At 36.7% G+C, this 13,324-nt stretch overlaps 3 protein-coding genes across 3 annotated transcripts; 1 reads left to right on the plus strand and 2 right to left on the minus strand.

The window, feature by feature from the left end:
- Positions 1-1,083: 1,083 nt before the first annotated feature.
- On the minus strand, positions 1,084-3,126 carry LOC119547346. Its single transcript, XM_037854159.1, has one exon. It carries the CDS (start codon positions 3,076-3,078, stop codon positions 2,179-2,181), a length of 900 nt encoding a protein of 299 aa, XP_037710087.1. The 5' UTR covers positions 3,079-3,126; the 3' UTR covers positions 1,084-2,178.
- A 1,101-nt stretch (positions 3,127-4,227) lies between these two features.
- Positions 4,228-5,080, plus strand: LOC119546218. The gene is made up of 4 exons (XM_037852358.1): positions 4,228-4,305; positions 4,362-4,544; positions 4,600-4,764; positions 4,820-5,080. The coding sequence occupies exons 1-4, from the start codon at positions 4,261-4,263 to the stop codon at positions 5,078-5,080; spliced, it is 654 nt and encodes a 217-aa protein (XP_037708286.1). The 5' UTR covers positions 4,228-4,260.
- Positions 5,081-9,694: 4,614 nt separating this feature from the next.
- On the minus strand, positions 9,695-11,610 carry LOC119547487. The gene has a single exon (XM_037854376.1). The coding sequence runs from the start codon at positions 11,543-11,545 to the stop codon at positions 9,695-9,697; it is 1,851 nt and encodes a 616-aa protein (XP_037710304.1). The 5' UTR covers positions 11,546-11,610.
- Between the last annotated feature and the right edge of the window lie 1,714 nt (positions 11,611-13,324).

The following is a 13,324-nucleotide window of genomic DNA, read 5'->3' on the forward strand; positions in this document are numbered from 1 at the left end:
GCATTTTCTTCTTGAGTTCAAGAAAATTTCTTCTCAAATAAGTGAGAAGACGAATTCTTTAATGGAGGTCATTTGATCTTTGGGATTTCCATTCTCAATTTTTCACTTGCTTTTAAATATAAGAATTAGTCTATGAAAATGATAACAGTGCAAACTCCTAAAAATGTGAGTATGGAAGCCAAGAAAATATAGAAACCCATTAAATCATTAACTTTATTAATTTTTTCATTTTTAAAAAATTGTATATATTTTAATAAATTGTTAAGTACTTGCATTCTTTTTTTTCGTGTAAAAGCCCCCGAAACCCTTCTCTATTATGGGTCAACCTCACACAAATACGAGAGGCTGGGCGAGTGTGGGAACGCTCAAGTTTTCTTATGCTTTTGTCTTTGTGTCCTTTTATTATTTTATTCCCTGGCCTTGTTTTAATTCACAGCGTCTGCTGCCGCGTCATCCTTCTGGCCCGACTTTGTCTTCGTGGCAGCAGTGGTATCCTAGTATCCTTCTTCGTCTCCGGCAACATTGTCTCAGCCTCAGTGCTCCGCATCCTTGGCAAGGAAGCCCACTTCGTGTATGTGGTATATGGGTCCTGAGAATGGAACTGGGAGGCGGCGGCTCTTGTTGTTGGGTTGTAAGTGACATTCGCAATTTTCAAAACTATTGAATGAGTGACAAGTTCTGCAGACACGATTGAAACTGACAGTTAACTCGAGACTCGGCAAGCAGTGACTTGCATTGAATGTGGAAGTACTGTATGCAGTTATATCTTAGAAGGATGTAATGGGGACCCACGAACCATCACTGAATATTTTTCATTGTTTGAGCTTTAATGGTAAAAATGCATGTTTATTACACGGTTTAACAAATGATATTATTATTTTGAAATATTTATTTATTAAACTGCTTACAAGCGGTATATTCTTTTGGTATATATGTATACATAAGTAGGACATTTCATTTAAAGGATGGATATCGGAATTTAAAAATGGTTTATTTTGTTATATTTTTTTTTGTATTTTTATAATTCGATTTTCCTTATTTATCAATTATGAGTTTTAACTAATTTTTACCGACTTTTAGCCCATTTTATATTTTTACTTCCAATAACAGATGAATGGGTGTGCCAATAAAATGCCGAAATGAATAAGATTGTGCTGGCCATTGGACAGATGACGATGATGATGCTATCAACTGGTTGAAGAGGTGACTCACTGGCCATTAACAATTTCATTTATTTTGTCGCATCCAATAAGTGAGTTGGGCTCGGTCTGCCGGGGACATTCGACCCAGTCTGTCTGTCAATGTCAACATCAATGTCACTGCGTCCTGGACCAGACATTTTGACAAATAATTCAAACCGCATTTTATAATGAATTTCCCAGAGGCCGATGAGGGGACAGGATGGGTCTGCTGTCCAGATGTCCAGGGGTCCAGAGCTCCAAAGGTGGGTGTGACTGCAGTTAGGCTGCACCTGATAAGCCCTCACTCCCCATCATCATATTCGGCCAGACATTTGCGGGAGATTTATGCGAAATAAATTCCAGGCGAGACAAAAAAATACCAAAACTGATAATCACATTGATGAGCGCGGCTTTATTTTTGGATTCGGGCCTTAAGTGCCAGAAAGCGACGAGCTGGCGTCACTCACACTCATCCAACCACCCATAAAGAGATGGTTTTATGAGGCAGATGTGTCCGGCTTGTGGTGACTCCTGGAAAGCTTTGCGATCGTAAATTTATACACACAACCATCGTAAAGGTTTCTTAACGGCTGGCTAATGGGCCATGAAGATCTGCCTTAGCTTGAATAGACAACTAAAATACCAAATATATCAAAGGATCAACTATTACCAACTGATATAATGCACCAAAGATCAATTACGGCAAAAATAAAGTGCACTGTCCAAAATTAGTCATGCTGCGATCGACTGGTATCGCAAACCTGAATTTACATAACCCGCGTTCATTAAGGCGACCCAAAAATTCGATATGCGAAACAAAAGAAATATGGTTATTACCGCTGACAGCTGCCTTCATATTCGATTCATATCGTCACTGTCAATTATCATAAAAATACCCAAAAATAACTTACAATTTGTATTTAGCAAACATTTTTGGCAACCAAATTTGGTTGATAAGTACACATTTTGACAAGGAAACAAACAAGATATTTCAATCTTAAGCTTCCAAAAATGATATGGGCGATGGCTCCACCTTGGAATCTTCGGTTGCTGTCAAAATTAATTCGCCAATGGGAAATACAATGATTTTGAACTTATTGTAGATGCAAAGGGTTTCATAATGGAAGGCATTTTCAATTACCACGTGATTTCGCTCGGCTTCGAAATGCTTGGAGATAGGGGATAAATTCACATTGGAGCAGTTGAGGAAGAAATTGGATGCACTGAGGGCCACCACGAGATCATAAGAGCCCTCCAGAGTTTCGTTCCAAATGGAGACGGATGAGAAGTTTAGGGTTTCCCGCTGGCATATATCAATGGCCTCCCGATTGTTTCGGAACGTGTAGAATGTTATAACCCCCGTGGGGTAATTTCCGAGAGCATCATGGTGGCACTCGCACACAAAAATTGGAGAAGCCAGTGGAGGGGCCACCTCAGTATTGTTAGCTCTTATTATTTCCAGATTGGAGGATTCGCATTTCTCTAAAGCTGCCAGATAGTTAGGATGTTCTGCCACAAATTCAGAAAGAGGGTGTAGTTTAGGAAGAATTCTTGTGACAATCTCTTCTCGAATTTTCTCCTCAACCAGAACCATTGCCACAGCATTCGGGGCAAAAGGATTATGAACCGATTCAATTAGAAAGTGCAGGGCACTATTGATATCCCCGTCTTCAAATATAATCATCAATTGGGGAGTTGAAGTAGGAGCATCTTGCGTATCCCCTTTATCTTTCGATGCTTCTTCTGTGAGAAAATTTGGATACGGAGAATCTCCCTCTAGATTATGAACCATATCATATTTAACCGGATTGTCCAAAGGCGCAAGGTCTTCGGATTCTTGTTGGGATGGGTGTTCAGAGTCAACCGAACGTGGAAAGTATTTAGTTGTATCGAACATGGCTTTTTCAGGAATTTTTGATGTACGTTATATATATTTCTTAATAAATTGTTGAAGTAAAACAGTATGAAGTTCAGTTTTCCTTTTAGGTCACAAAGAAAAACCCATAATACTCCAAATACCCGACATCGGCATGTAATATTCGTTACCTAATTATTTGGATTCCACCCGAAGCAATATAATTTTAATTCCGAAACATAACTAATAATGCTCCAGGGGCTTAGAAGCTCCTTTCATTAGAGCTCAATACAATCCTCCATCGTGGGAGCGGCACACAATTTAGTTAACCGAAACCCACGGCGCGTTTTATTTGTTAATCGCCTAATTTACGATCAAGTGTGACAGTAAAATTAAAATATCACAAACAGATACAAAAAAGCCGAAAATACACAACAGTACTTAGCCGTTGGCCGAACAGAAACCCGAAAATGCATTTGGATTTGTTAAAATTAGCATTAAAATATTATAAATATTTTGCCAAAATATTACAATCTTTTTTCTTTTGCATTTAGAATGGCCTCCCCTTTTTTGGGCTAACAACAAAGAGCATACGATTATGAAACAACAAAACCGAACTAACAACGACAATTAAAAACATTTAAAACCACAGATATATATTTTTTTGGCCCGGCGCAATGGCGAACAACAAACGCACCGCAAAAAATGTAAAATAGTAAATTCCCTAACGAGTTGAGGGACATCCATGTGGACATCAAGTGCAGCAACAATACAGCAAATTTAACAAAACGATAATTCTGCTAACGAAGACCATTTACATATATCAAGAGTAATTATAATAAAATGCCGAAAATAAAATTAAAATTAATATAGAAAGCCGATTATAAAATCCTGTTTATACAAACAGATATCCCACACAAACACCCGCGCATTCCATGTGGCAAATACAACTGTCAAAACTAGCAAATCCCATAAATCAACAATAAAATTTTGCCCAGAAAAAAGGAATGGAAACGCAAATAGAAAAAAACAAGGCTGATTTCGTATACATAATTGAAGACAAATAAATTTGTATTTATTTTTTATACAAATATAGCTTTTGACCGAAACAAATCATCACCAATTTTACAATTCCGACCTGGTATTATAATAAATAAAACGCTTAACCTTTTGGAGGCTTTGCATATTCTGTCAAATTATGTAAAACTGAAAATAGTGCCTAGAATGGTCGGAAATATAATAAAGAAGGTGGTTGTAATACTATTTGGGGTAAGTGTGTTATAAACCATCCTAAAACCTTTATTAATTTCATATATATTTCTTAGCTATTATTGGCTATATTACTGCGAATAATTTTACCTTTTACATTAAAGTTTGGTAGCCTTAAAATAAGTACCGAGATAATTGCTTATTTTAGTGGCTTAACAATTACCATTTCCATTATTTTATGCTTTTTTTTGGTAAGCATATTCTTAGCTAATTTAACTGATGATTGGATTGCTTTAGGGGTAGGTAACTTAACAAAAAAAGTGTAGTAAAGATAGTTATAGTCTTTTAAATTAGTTTATACCGCTAATAATATACATCCTGCATTGGACCAATGTCACATTTTCGGAGCGATTGGAAAATGTGAATAAAAGCTATGATGCATTTATGGATGATTTAACTCAAAAATGGCTGAGCTACTTCAATTACAATGATACTTATTGGACTACTCTAGAAAAGACAGTATGACTTCCATTTGCAGTACTTATATCTCTTTTAATGATCTTATATCTTGCAGATCCTATGCTGTGGATTGGAGGGACCCAGATCTTATATGGATTATCTACAGAAGGTTCCCAAACACTGCTATAATCCCAAACTTATTACTCTTGGCTGTAGTCATTTTTATCAAAACATATTTCACCCAATCCAACATATAGGTCTCTTATTGCTTAGATTGTTACTTTTTATGGAACTTTGCATTTTATTGTTTTATGGTTTAAGATTATTTAAAAAGCTGTTTAGCTTATATGCAAGGCAAATCAAAAAAAGTTGTTAGGCAATAATTGTTGGTAATAGAATGTGAAAAATTAAAAAATATTATTACTTATTGAAAACTGAAAACGACACAATTTTTTATTAGAAATGGGCAGTTAGCTCAAAACCAATGGAAATAAATATGAATATGCATTTTACCCCTATAACCCTCCCCATAAAAACTCTCATATCTAGTTGGTATTTATTGTTTTAGAGTGCCAATTTTTATCTATGCCACTTTGGCGCATAAAACATGCAGATGACAAACCTGAATGGGACAAATGAAATAAATTGAAATTAGCTTCCTTTTGTTGCCGTTGACAATTTGAATAAAATTATAAATTTTCTCACATTTTTAATTAATAAATGTCAAATGTTCTGCGTATGGGTATTTATTTGTAAATTTATTTGTCTGATTTGTAAATTTCCTTTTTTTCTGTTTTGTCTGCTGTGGCATTTCATGGAAAATTGATTTTGTTGTAATTGCGACGATAACAAATTTCCCAGGCAATTTACGTTGGGGTTTGGGGGGCTTGGAAAAAAGTTTCGCATGGCGCCAAACATAAAAATGGACGAGAGAGGTGAAAGAGTGGCGGAAACATACTTTGGACTCGCGCAGCGGAAACGGAAGTCAATATTAGTAGGCAAAAATGAATATTCGCAGTGGCAAAACAATTCACATTAAGCAAAACGCATGAATTTTTGACAATTGCACAGCATTATTAATGGTCAGGATCTGTCGCGATTTGCTAACCCGAATTATTATTATTTTTTATTTATATAGATGATATCAGGAAATCAATTTTGGGAGATTTATGACCGAAAGTCATGCGGTCTAAGGTAGATAAATGAAAATTGCTTTCGATTAGTTTAGCAATTGGTAAGCAAGCTAGTTGAAAAGTGAATATATCGAGGGTGGTTCAAAAACTTTTTCACTATAAGAGCCCTTAAAAAAATTAAAAATTATTCAAACACTATAAAGGGGGTTAGTTATTGGGATCAAAAGGGTAAAAACCATTAAACAAATTTAAGAAAATCTAATTTTAATAATAATTTTGATGTTTTGAGAGATAAGGATCCAAGACCCTTGGCAATAATAAACTCTTCTCGCCACTCTCGTCATCGGTTTTATGGATCCGGTGTCAAAGTCAGTCATTAAACACGTGAACGATCCAGCGAAACCTTAACGACCGACTGTGGGTGAGTGTGACGTGTGTTGGCTATGAAATCGCTTTGATTGATTGCCATTCCCGAATTGACGACGATAGGAGGACCACACGCCTGTTAACTCTGTCAGTGCAAAAATTTAAAAATATATACACATCGTGTGCGATAAGTGGGAGCCGGGGTCATAAATACTCGGCACCCACGACAAGAATTTCTTATGGCTCGAGCGAAATTCCCGGCTGTGCGGATGGGTGCTTGCGAATATTTTGTGACTGGCAAGTGTCAAACATTGGCCATCGCCCAGACAGCCAGCCATCAGAGTGAGACTTATCATTTGCTCATAAAAATGTCAAAACTATCACGCTGACATTGACTGATGACGGGGCTTCGAAAGGGAGGACTCCTATGAGGGGGACACGGAATGGTTCCTCCTGCGGCAGGATGCCAAATGCTAAATGCTTCGCCTCCTCCACTTGTCACACATCCATCCATCCTTCAGCACGCATCCTCCTGTTGACTGATTCCATTTCATCTCTTTCCCATCGTCGTGTTATTTTTTACTCGGTGCCACTGCATTCAGGCATCCATCCATCCATCTATCCGTCCATCAATCGACTCTATCTCAGAGTGACTCAGAGTGGCTCGAGGAGCCATCAGCATAACCATTCCATAACTGTTTGGCCATGATTCATGGCCTCGATTGAATTTTGATTGACAATATCGCAAGCATTTAAAGTGTCTGTTTCCGCTTTCCGTGTTCTATGAATATTTTTTCTCCACTCTCCTTGACGAGTGGCTTGACTTTTGGATCGCAAGGCTTCGGGCGTAGTGATTTTAAAAATCATTTGTCCTTCGACAGATGAGCGATTGATTGACTTTGTCGGCATTGAAATGAATTCATCACAGTTAGTTATGAGTTTCCTGGGGTATTTCAGGTGTTTTAGTGGGATATACGGAGCTATTGTATGTGTACTGTAGTCAAAAGGTGATATATCAGTTTGTAAGAATTTGGAGATGCCACAAAAATTTTTAGGGCTTTAAAATAAATTCAAAATGGTTTTTTAGGAGTCTAAAAGTATGCAACAATTTATTTTAAACTCACTAATACAATAAATTCAATAAGAATGACGACCATTCATTAAAGACTGCATACTTTTAGTATGTAATTCTAGGGAATTGAGTGGCACACCTGAATATCTATTGGGATGTCCCTTCATTATTTCGTTATAGAACACTAATTGATAATTTAATAATGCTTTAATATTATAACGAAAATTTTAAAAATACAGAAATTATTTATGTTGCAATATTATTTTTATTGAATGTTAATAAAATAATCATCTTTAGTCTTGAAAATAAATATAGATTAATTATAAATTATTCTTTCTAGCATCGTATTTTCCCCCTAACTTTCACAACTCTTACCTATGAATTTATAATGGCACATTATAACTCATAGCTTATAATCTCGCTTATTTTTTCATTATGTTGCCAAAGAGAGAAAAACTAGTTCATGTAAATTTATAACCCTTGATATGTGTGTCATCCCTGCTCGATATCGATTACGAACCCCATTATGAGCACCCACTCTTTGAGCATGGACGTACACATTAATTAGCGATAAGATCGCCTTCGGCCCTCTGGATGTGAAAATATCAATTTCATTTTGACATTGATTGAATTAATTTATGAGCTGTGCCTTCCCAACCGTCCACACCCAACTAGTTTATTTACGACCGTTACCAATTCGAACCAAATCAGAGCGATTTGAGTGATTACCTGTTTGACCAATTTGAGATTTATGCTCTCGGTCGGAGAGAATGTTGTCGTCTAGTCCCAGCTAGAAATCTAATCGATACGGGGTGTTTGATAAGAATGTATTGAATTAGAGATCCAACTGTATTGAAAATAAATGCCAGTAATATATGGAAATCGGCATAATAGGGTTAAATGGAATAAATACATTTTATAGGGCGTTTTCAACCATTTATCTTTAATTCAAAGTATTACTTATCATTTATATTTTATATCTTCGTAGTAAAAGTCATTTATGAGTATTTTATGACCGTTTTTCGCAGTCCATTGAAATTAATCATGTTGAATTTTCGTTTGACAAAATAAAAGAGCCTCAAAAATGCCGTTGTCAATTGTCAGCTGCAACTGCAACGGCAACCATTTATGCCTCGACATATTTTTTTGTACCGAGACAAATATACCTATATAAAGCAGATGAAACAGTCACGCACTTTTTGAAATTGTCATGGGTGGTGGTTCTGGGCGGTGCAGGGGGGTGATCACGTCCTCTGGACGGGGACATTTCAATTTACTCATTGCGCCGCTGTCAACGGAGGAGGTTTTGGACCTGTCGCAACCTGAGGCCTGACAACAATCGCCAACAATCAGTGGGAAATGCGTTCATTTTAGGACATTTTGCAGTAATTGAAAGCGACTTGCCATCCAAATGGTTTTTAATTATTTTTTTAAATTTATAACTCCTGTATCGCGCGTATTGGTGCTCCACCACCGGCAGCAAATAAATTGCAAATTATCACGGTCGTATTTCTGTTCCATTGTGGCATTTATATATATTTTAATTTTAATTCAATTGCACGTCGCTCATCGGAACCTCGGACTCTGTGGAGCCACTGGCTCTTCAAAAAGCAGACATTTTGACGCAAATTATCCGCTGTGGGCCCAAGGGCTAGGCCGATTGTCTTTGAGCTTATTATTTGATAAATGAAAAGGATTTCCATACTCGGTTCACCCAATTATTATTAAATATCGTTTGGCATAAGCTTAAATTGCCCCTGACATCGCATAATGGGCTTTAAAAGCTGTAAGTGTTTTTGTAGAGCAAGTCCTTGAATCGTAAATATTTGAGTATATATGTTTACCCGTACAATAAATCAAGAAAAATCAATTTGCTTCAACTAAACGTACAATAAAATCCAAAAAGCTATCTAATGTTGCTTTGAGACAAGGCAGGAAGGGCCAAATAAATGTCATAAAGTTGGAGCCAAAAGCAATACAAATAAAACCACAGATCATAATGACGTATTCTAAACAAAGTATATAAGCAACGATAATGTGATGCCATAAACATGTGACATTTGTCAGTTGCCGAAATAGAAATCAATACTAAAAGTGGGACTTGAATCTTTCGATCACGAGATACTCTATTCAGTACTTTACTAACCGCACTTAAAAAATAAAAATTCACAATTTAAATTCTCCGTTTTAAGAGTTGTAAGAAATTAACCTTTTTTAAAAGATTTCCTAATTTCCTAAGAGTTAATGTGGCTTTATAGCAAATTATACAACTATCCCTACACATTTTTAAATTTGTCTTCTAAAAGTTGAAATCAAAAATCTTATTCCATCTTTACTCGAGATTCGCGAGATAAAATGTTAAATTAAATAAAATGTTGAAAAACTGAGCTTAGAGTGACACGATTTTATTTAAAAAACTTTAAATGCAGGAGCAAAATAGCTTGAGTCCCGGATCGCTGACGCAGTAGGACTGGCTCAGAAAGTGGTTGACCCGACTGATGGGGCTGGTCAACAGTAGAACGTCCGAAAGACGAACGGTGGCCTCAAATATACCATTTCCGGGGTTGGTCCTAACCCTCAGCCTCAACTCGTAGACAAAGGACTCCTCACCAAAGTCCAGGAAGTGAGCCTGTAGAACCATCTGGAGCTTCAGCTGGTGGCACTTTTCGAATGGTTTGATCAACTTGTTGATGGACTCCACCAAAAAGCGGCTGCATCGAAGGACCAGACCATCATCCGTGGGAACCTCGGTAAGATCGCGGCAGAAGCAAAAGAGCGATGGTATGTGGGCCAGGTCACAGGTCCTGTGCTCTGGAATCGGTAGAAAGAGGCTTATGCCCCTGGGCATCTTCTTGGCGGGATACGACTTCAGACTATTCATTCGGCTCTCTATACTGGCATCCTGCAGCAGATCCAGACTTATCACATCCAACAGGGTGTCGTGCAAATCGTACGGTGTGATCAGGCTATGAGCGTTCTTCTCGAAATTCTCCATGGCCAGGGGGTATTTCTCCTTCAGCCACTCGGGGTATATGGCCACCATCAGGGGCTGTGATTCCTCCTTCATGCCCTGAAAGCTCATTCTATATGTTCCAGCCCTTAAACCATGGTCGGACATTAGCAATACCAGGGTATTGTTTAAGACATTGGCATCCAGTAACTTCTTCAAGAGCAGCATATAGGTTAGATCCAAGTGCCCACCGTATTCATAGTACTCCTGAACACCCTGCGAGTGCCAGAAAAATGAGAAAAAGGGGCTTTCTTGCATATGTGGTATCAGATTTAGGATAAATTCCTTGAGAACCTGTTGATACGTTCGTCCTGCTGTACAATGGATCATCTCCTTGAGATCTATGCTATAGCGCGTATGATTATCTATCTCCATCATCACAGGGGTCAGATCGAAATCAATGGGATGTCTGGAACTTCCCCACTCCCCATTCTTATGGGTTAGGATCCCTTGGGCATTATCCTCGCCATAGGCAGTACTATATCCTCCAGTCTTGAAGTTTTGCCAGAGAAAAGCTTCCTCTTTGGCTAAAAGTTCTCGATCAACTTCATTAGCACTTAAGCCACTCAGAAAAGGCATTAAATTGGCATAGGCATCCAAACCCACTCGACTATAGCCGTAGAAATTGGTGTGCGGCAGATTTAGCAGGAAACCCTTTACGAAGGGAAAGTATCGGTAAAAGTGCATGTGGGAAATTGAGTCAATACCCAGAACCATTACAGATAATTTTCCAGGATTTATTTCTGGTTTTAGATCGGGATCAGGCGACGGCAAGAAATAATGAACATCATGATATTTGGTTTCATTCAGATTGTTTAAACACTTAATACGAACTATCTGTTGACCAGTTCCCATTTTTATCTCCTTGCTAGACTTACTTTCCAGATCGAAATGTCCTTTATCCAGGTATTTATTATTCAGAGAATCCCTGGCAGACTTTAACCAATATTTGCAGTGCAAGTCCTTGGCAACCTTTTGAGTCACCAGAAAATTGTTACCTCCTTTAGTGACCGCAATTGTTAGTTGTTTCTTACGGCATCGCATCTTGTTTATAGGCTCAATTGCACACTTAAAAGCCGCTGATCTTAGAGGTCCAGCTATATGACATTCGGAGGTATTGACAAACACAACTTCTTCTGGATAGGAAACTAAAGGCTTTTGTTCAACCATTTCCGTTAGTGGTTGAAGACCAAAGTACAGCATAAAAAATATTCCGGTGAGGAGCATCAATGCTTTCATTCGCACTAGCATTTTAGCCATTTCTTCAATTGACAAATATTTTATTCCTTTTTCAAGATCCTGAACAAAGCCTTAAATATTATGAATATTCTTCCCAGACTTTATTTTTCCGGCCTACTGTTAGAGAAGTAATCAAATAGCTTTTTAGTTTTGTAGTTTCAATTAAGTGATATATAATTAAACACATGCTGGTACTAAATTAATAATATCGGACAAAGCCGTCTAAAATTACAATTGTTTTCGAAATTTATTTCCATACCTGAACTGAATGGGAGAAATTAATTAAAACGGCCAAAAATGATTAGAAAATTGCGACATGAATAAATAAAATAAAGAATAAATAAACTCAAATTTGCTGGCAATTGTTGATCCCACATTTCGATAGCTGCAGGGTTGTAAAATAAAAAGGAGAAAATAAAATAAAGCCACTAATAAATAAGGAAATAACCAAATACCATTCCAAAATAATTTTTGCAATTGTTCTAAATAAATAATGAGCACAACTGTACTGCCAAACCATTTTTTCGGCTCGGCTTAGCCATGTAAATGTGTGCGTTTGTCCATTTAAATTATAAAATCTAATCACCTTTGTTTAAAATTTAATGAACGCAATAATTTTAGAGGATTTGCATTCACATTTCGTTTGGGAACGGCATGTAATTTCGGGGGCGAAGGTGTTTTGGGCATTTGGCGTAATTGGCGACAGCCGGAAAATGCGGCGTGGGGTGTAAAAAATGACCAGCAGAAGGCATAAAAACTAAACAACATTTTCCAAAAAAACAAATAAAACGGATTTGTATCTATCGACGGCCTAACAAAACAATAGAGATTATGGTAAAGCATAACAAAAGAGTTTTATTTCTCATTTTTATTTATCATCGTATGCAAATAAGCAGTTTACAAATACCAGCAACCAAATATTTGAATGGTTTGCATAAAAATCGAGCAATTTATTTAACAAATTATCCATTTTAGCGCTGTTCGCTTTGTTTTGTCAAATGAGGTTAATTTGTGTTTAACCTGACATGTGCTGGTCCCCACCTCGCCGCCTCTTCGCCCATTCCTGCGGTCAAGTGTGGGTAAACGCAGTTTGCTGGCTTTTCCAGCCATTGCCAGTGTGGGCAAATGCAGTTAGAAGCGTCAACATGGCGGAATTTTACAAATTGCCGGCGTTATGGAGTAGGAAGCTGAAATCTGGGCAATATGTGTTGGCTTTATTGTGAATTTAAAAGTATTAGACGTTCCTTTATGTAATAAGTCCTATAAGATAAAAAAAATACCTTATAGTTATTCAGAAACAGTTTATGTGCATAAGGACATATATATGCTCATTTAAGGAAATGTAGAAAATGTAGAATTGGCTCACTTCGCAAAAATATTAGATTAAGGATAATAAAATATTAAAATTTTATGAAAATTACCAATTACCTTCGTATAAAATATCGTGCACTTTTTGTATATCATGTCTTCATTATGTCTAAATAAATTAAAGAAATTCATACACTAACAGTATTTACGAAAAGTAATACTTTTCCGAGAATGTCGATCCTAAGTGGGTGTTTTTTTTAATTAGAAAAAAATATATATCAATAATCTATGATTACAGTCCCTAAAAAGTATCAAATATATCTATATAATTATAATATTTTATTTTCAATATTAAGATAATTATTTTAAGCACATAAAATATATAACACATTACATTTTTCCTTAAGCAACATTCATTTAAATTTTATATACTCCATACACTTATACAAATATTGCTTGTCTTGACCTTATTACATTTTTTTTTAGTTTTTA

Source organism: Drosophila subpulchrella, chromosome 2L (assembly GCF_014743375.2).
Source record: "Drosophila subpulchrella strain 33 F10 #4 breed RU33 chromosome 2L, RU_Dsub_v1.1 Primary Assembly, whole genome shotgun sequence".
NCBI classification, from domain to species: domain Eukaryota; kingdom Metazoa; phylum Arthropoda; class Insecta; order Diptera; family Drosophilidae; genus Drosophila; species Drosophila subpulchrella.

Coding starts and splice junctions, on each gene's coding strand:
- LOC119547346 (XM_037854159.1), bottom strand. CDS start 3,078: ATGTTCGATACAACTAAATACTTTCCACGTTCGGTTGACTCTGAACAC.
- LOC119546218 (XM_037852358.1), top strand. CDS start 4,261: ATGGTCGGAAATATAATAAAGAAGGTGGTTGTAATACTATTTGGG. Junction 4,306..4,361: donor TGGTTGTAATACTATTTGGG/GTAAGTGTGTTA, acceptor TATATTTCTTAG/CTATTATTGGCTATATTACT. Junction 4,765..4,819: donor GGACTACTCTAGAAAAGACA/GTATGACTTCCA, acceptor TATATCTTGCAG/ATCCTATGCTGTGGATTGGA.
- LOC119547487 (XM_037854376.1), bottom strand. CDS start 11,545: ATGGCTAAAATGCTAGTGCGAATGAAAGCATTGATGCTCCTCACCGGA.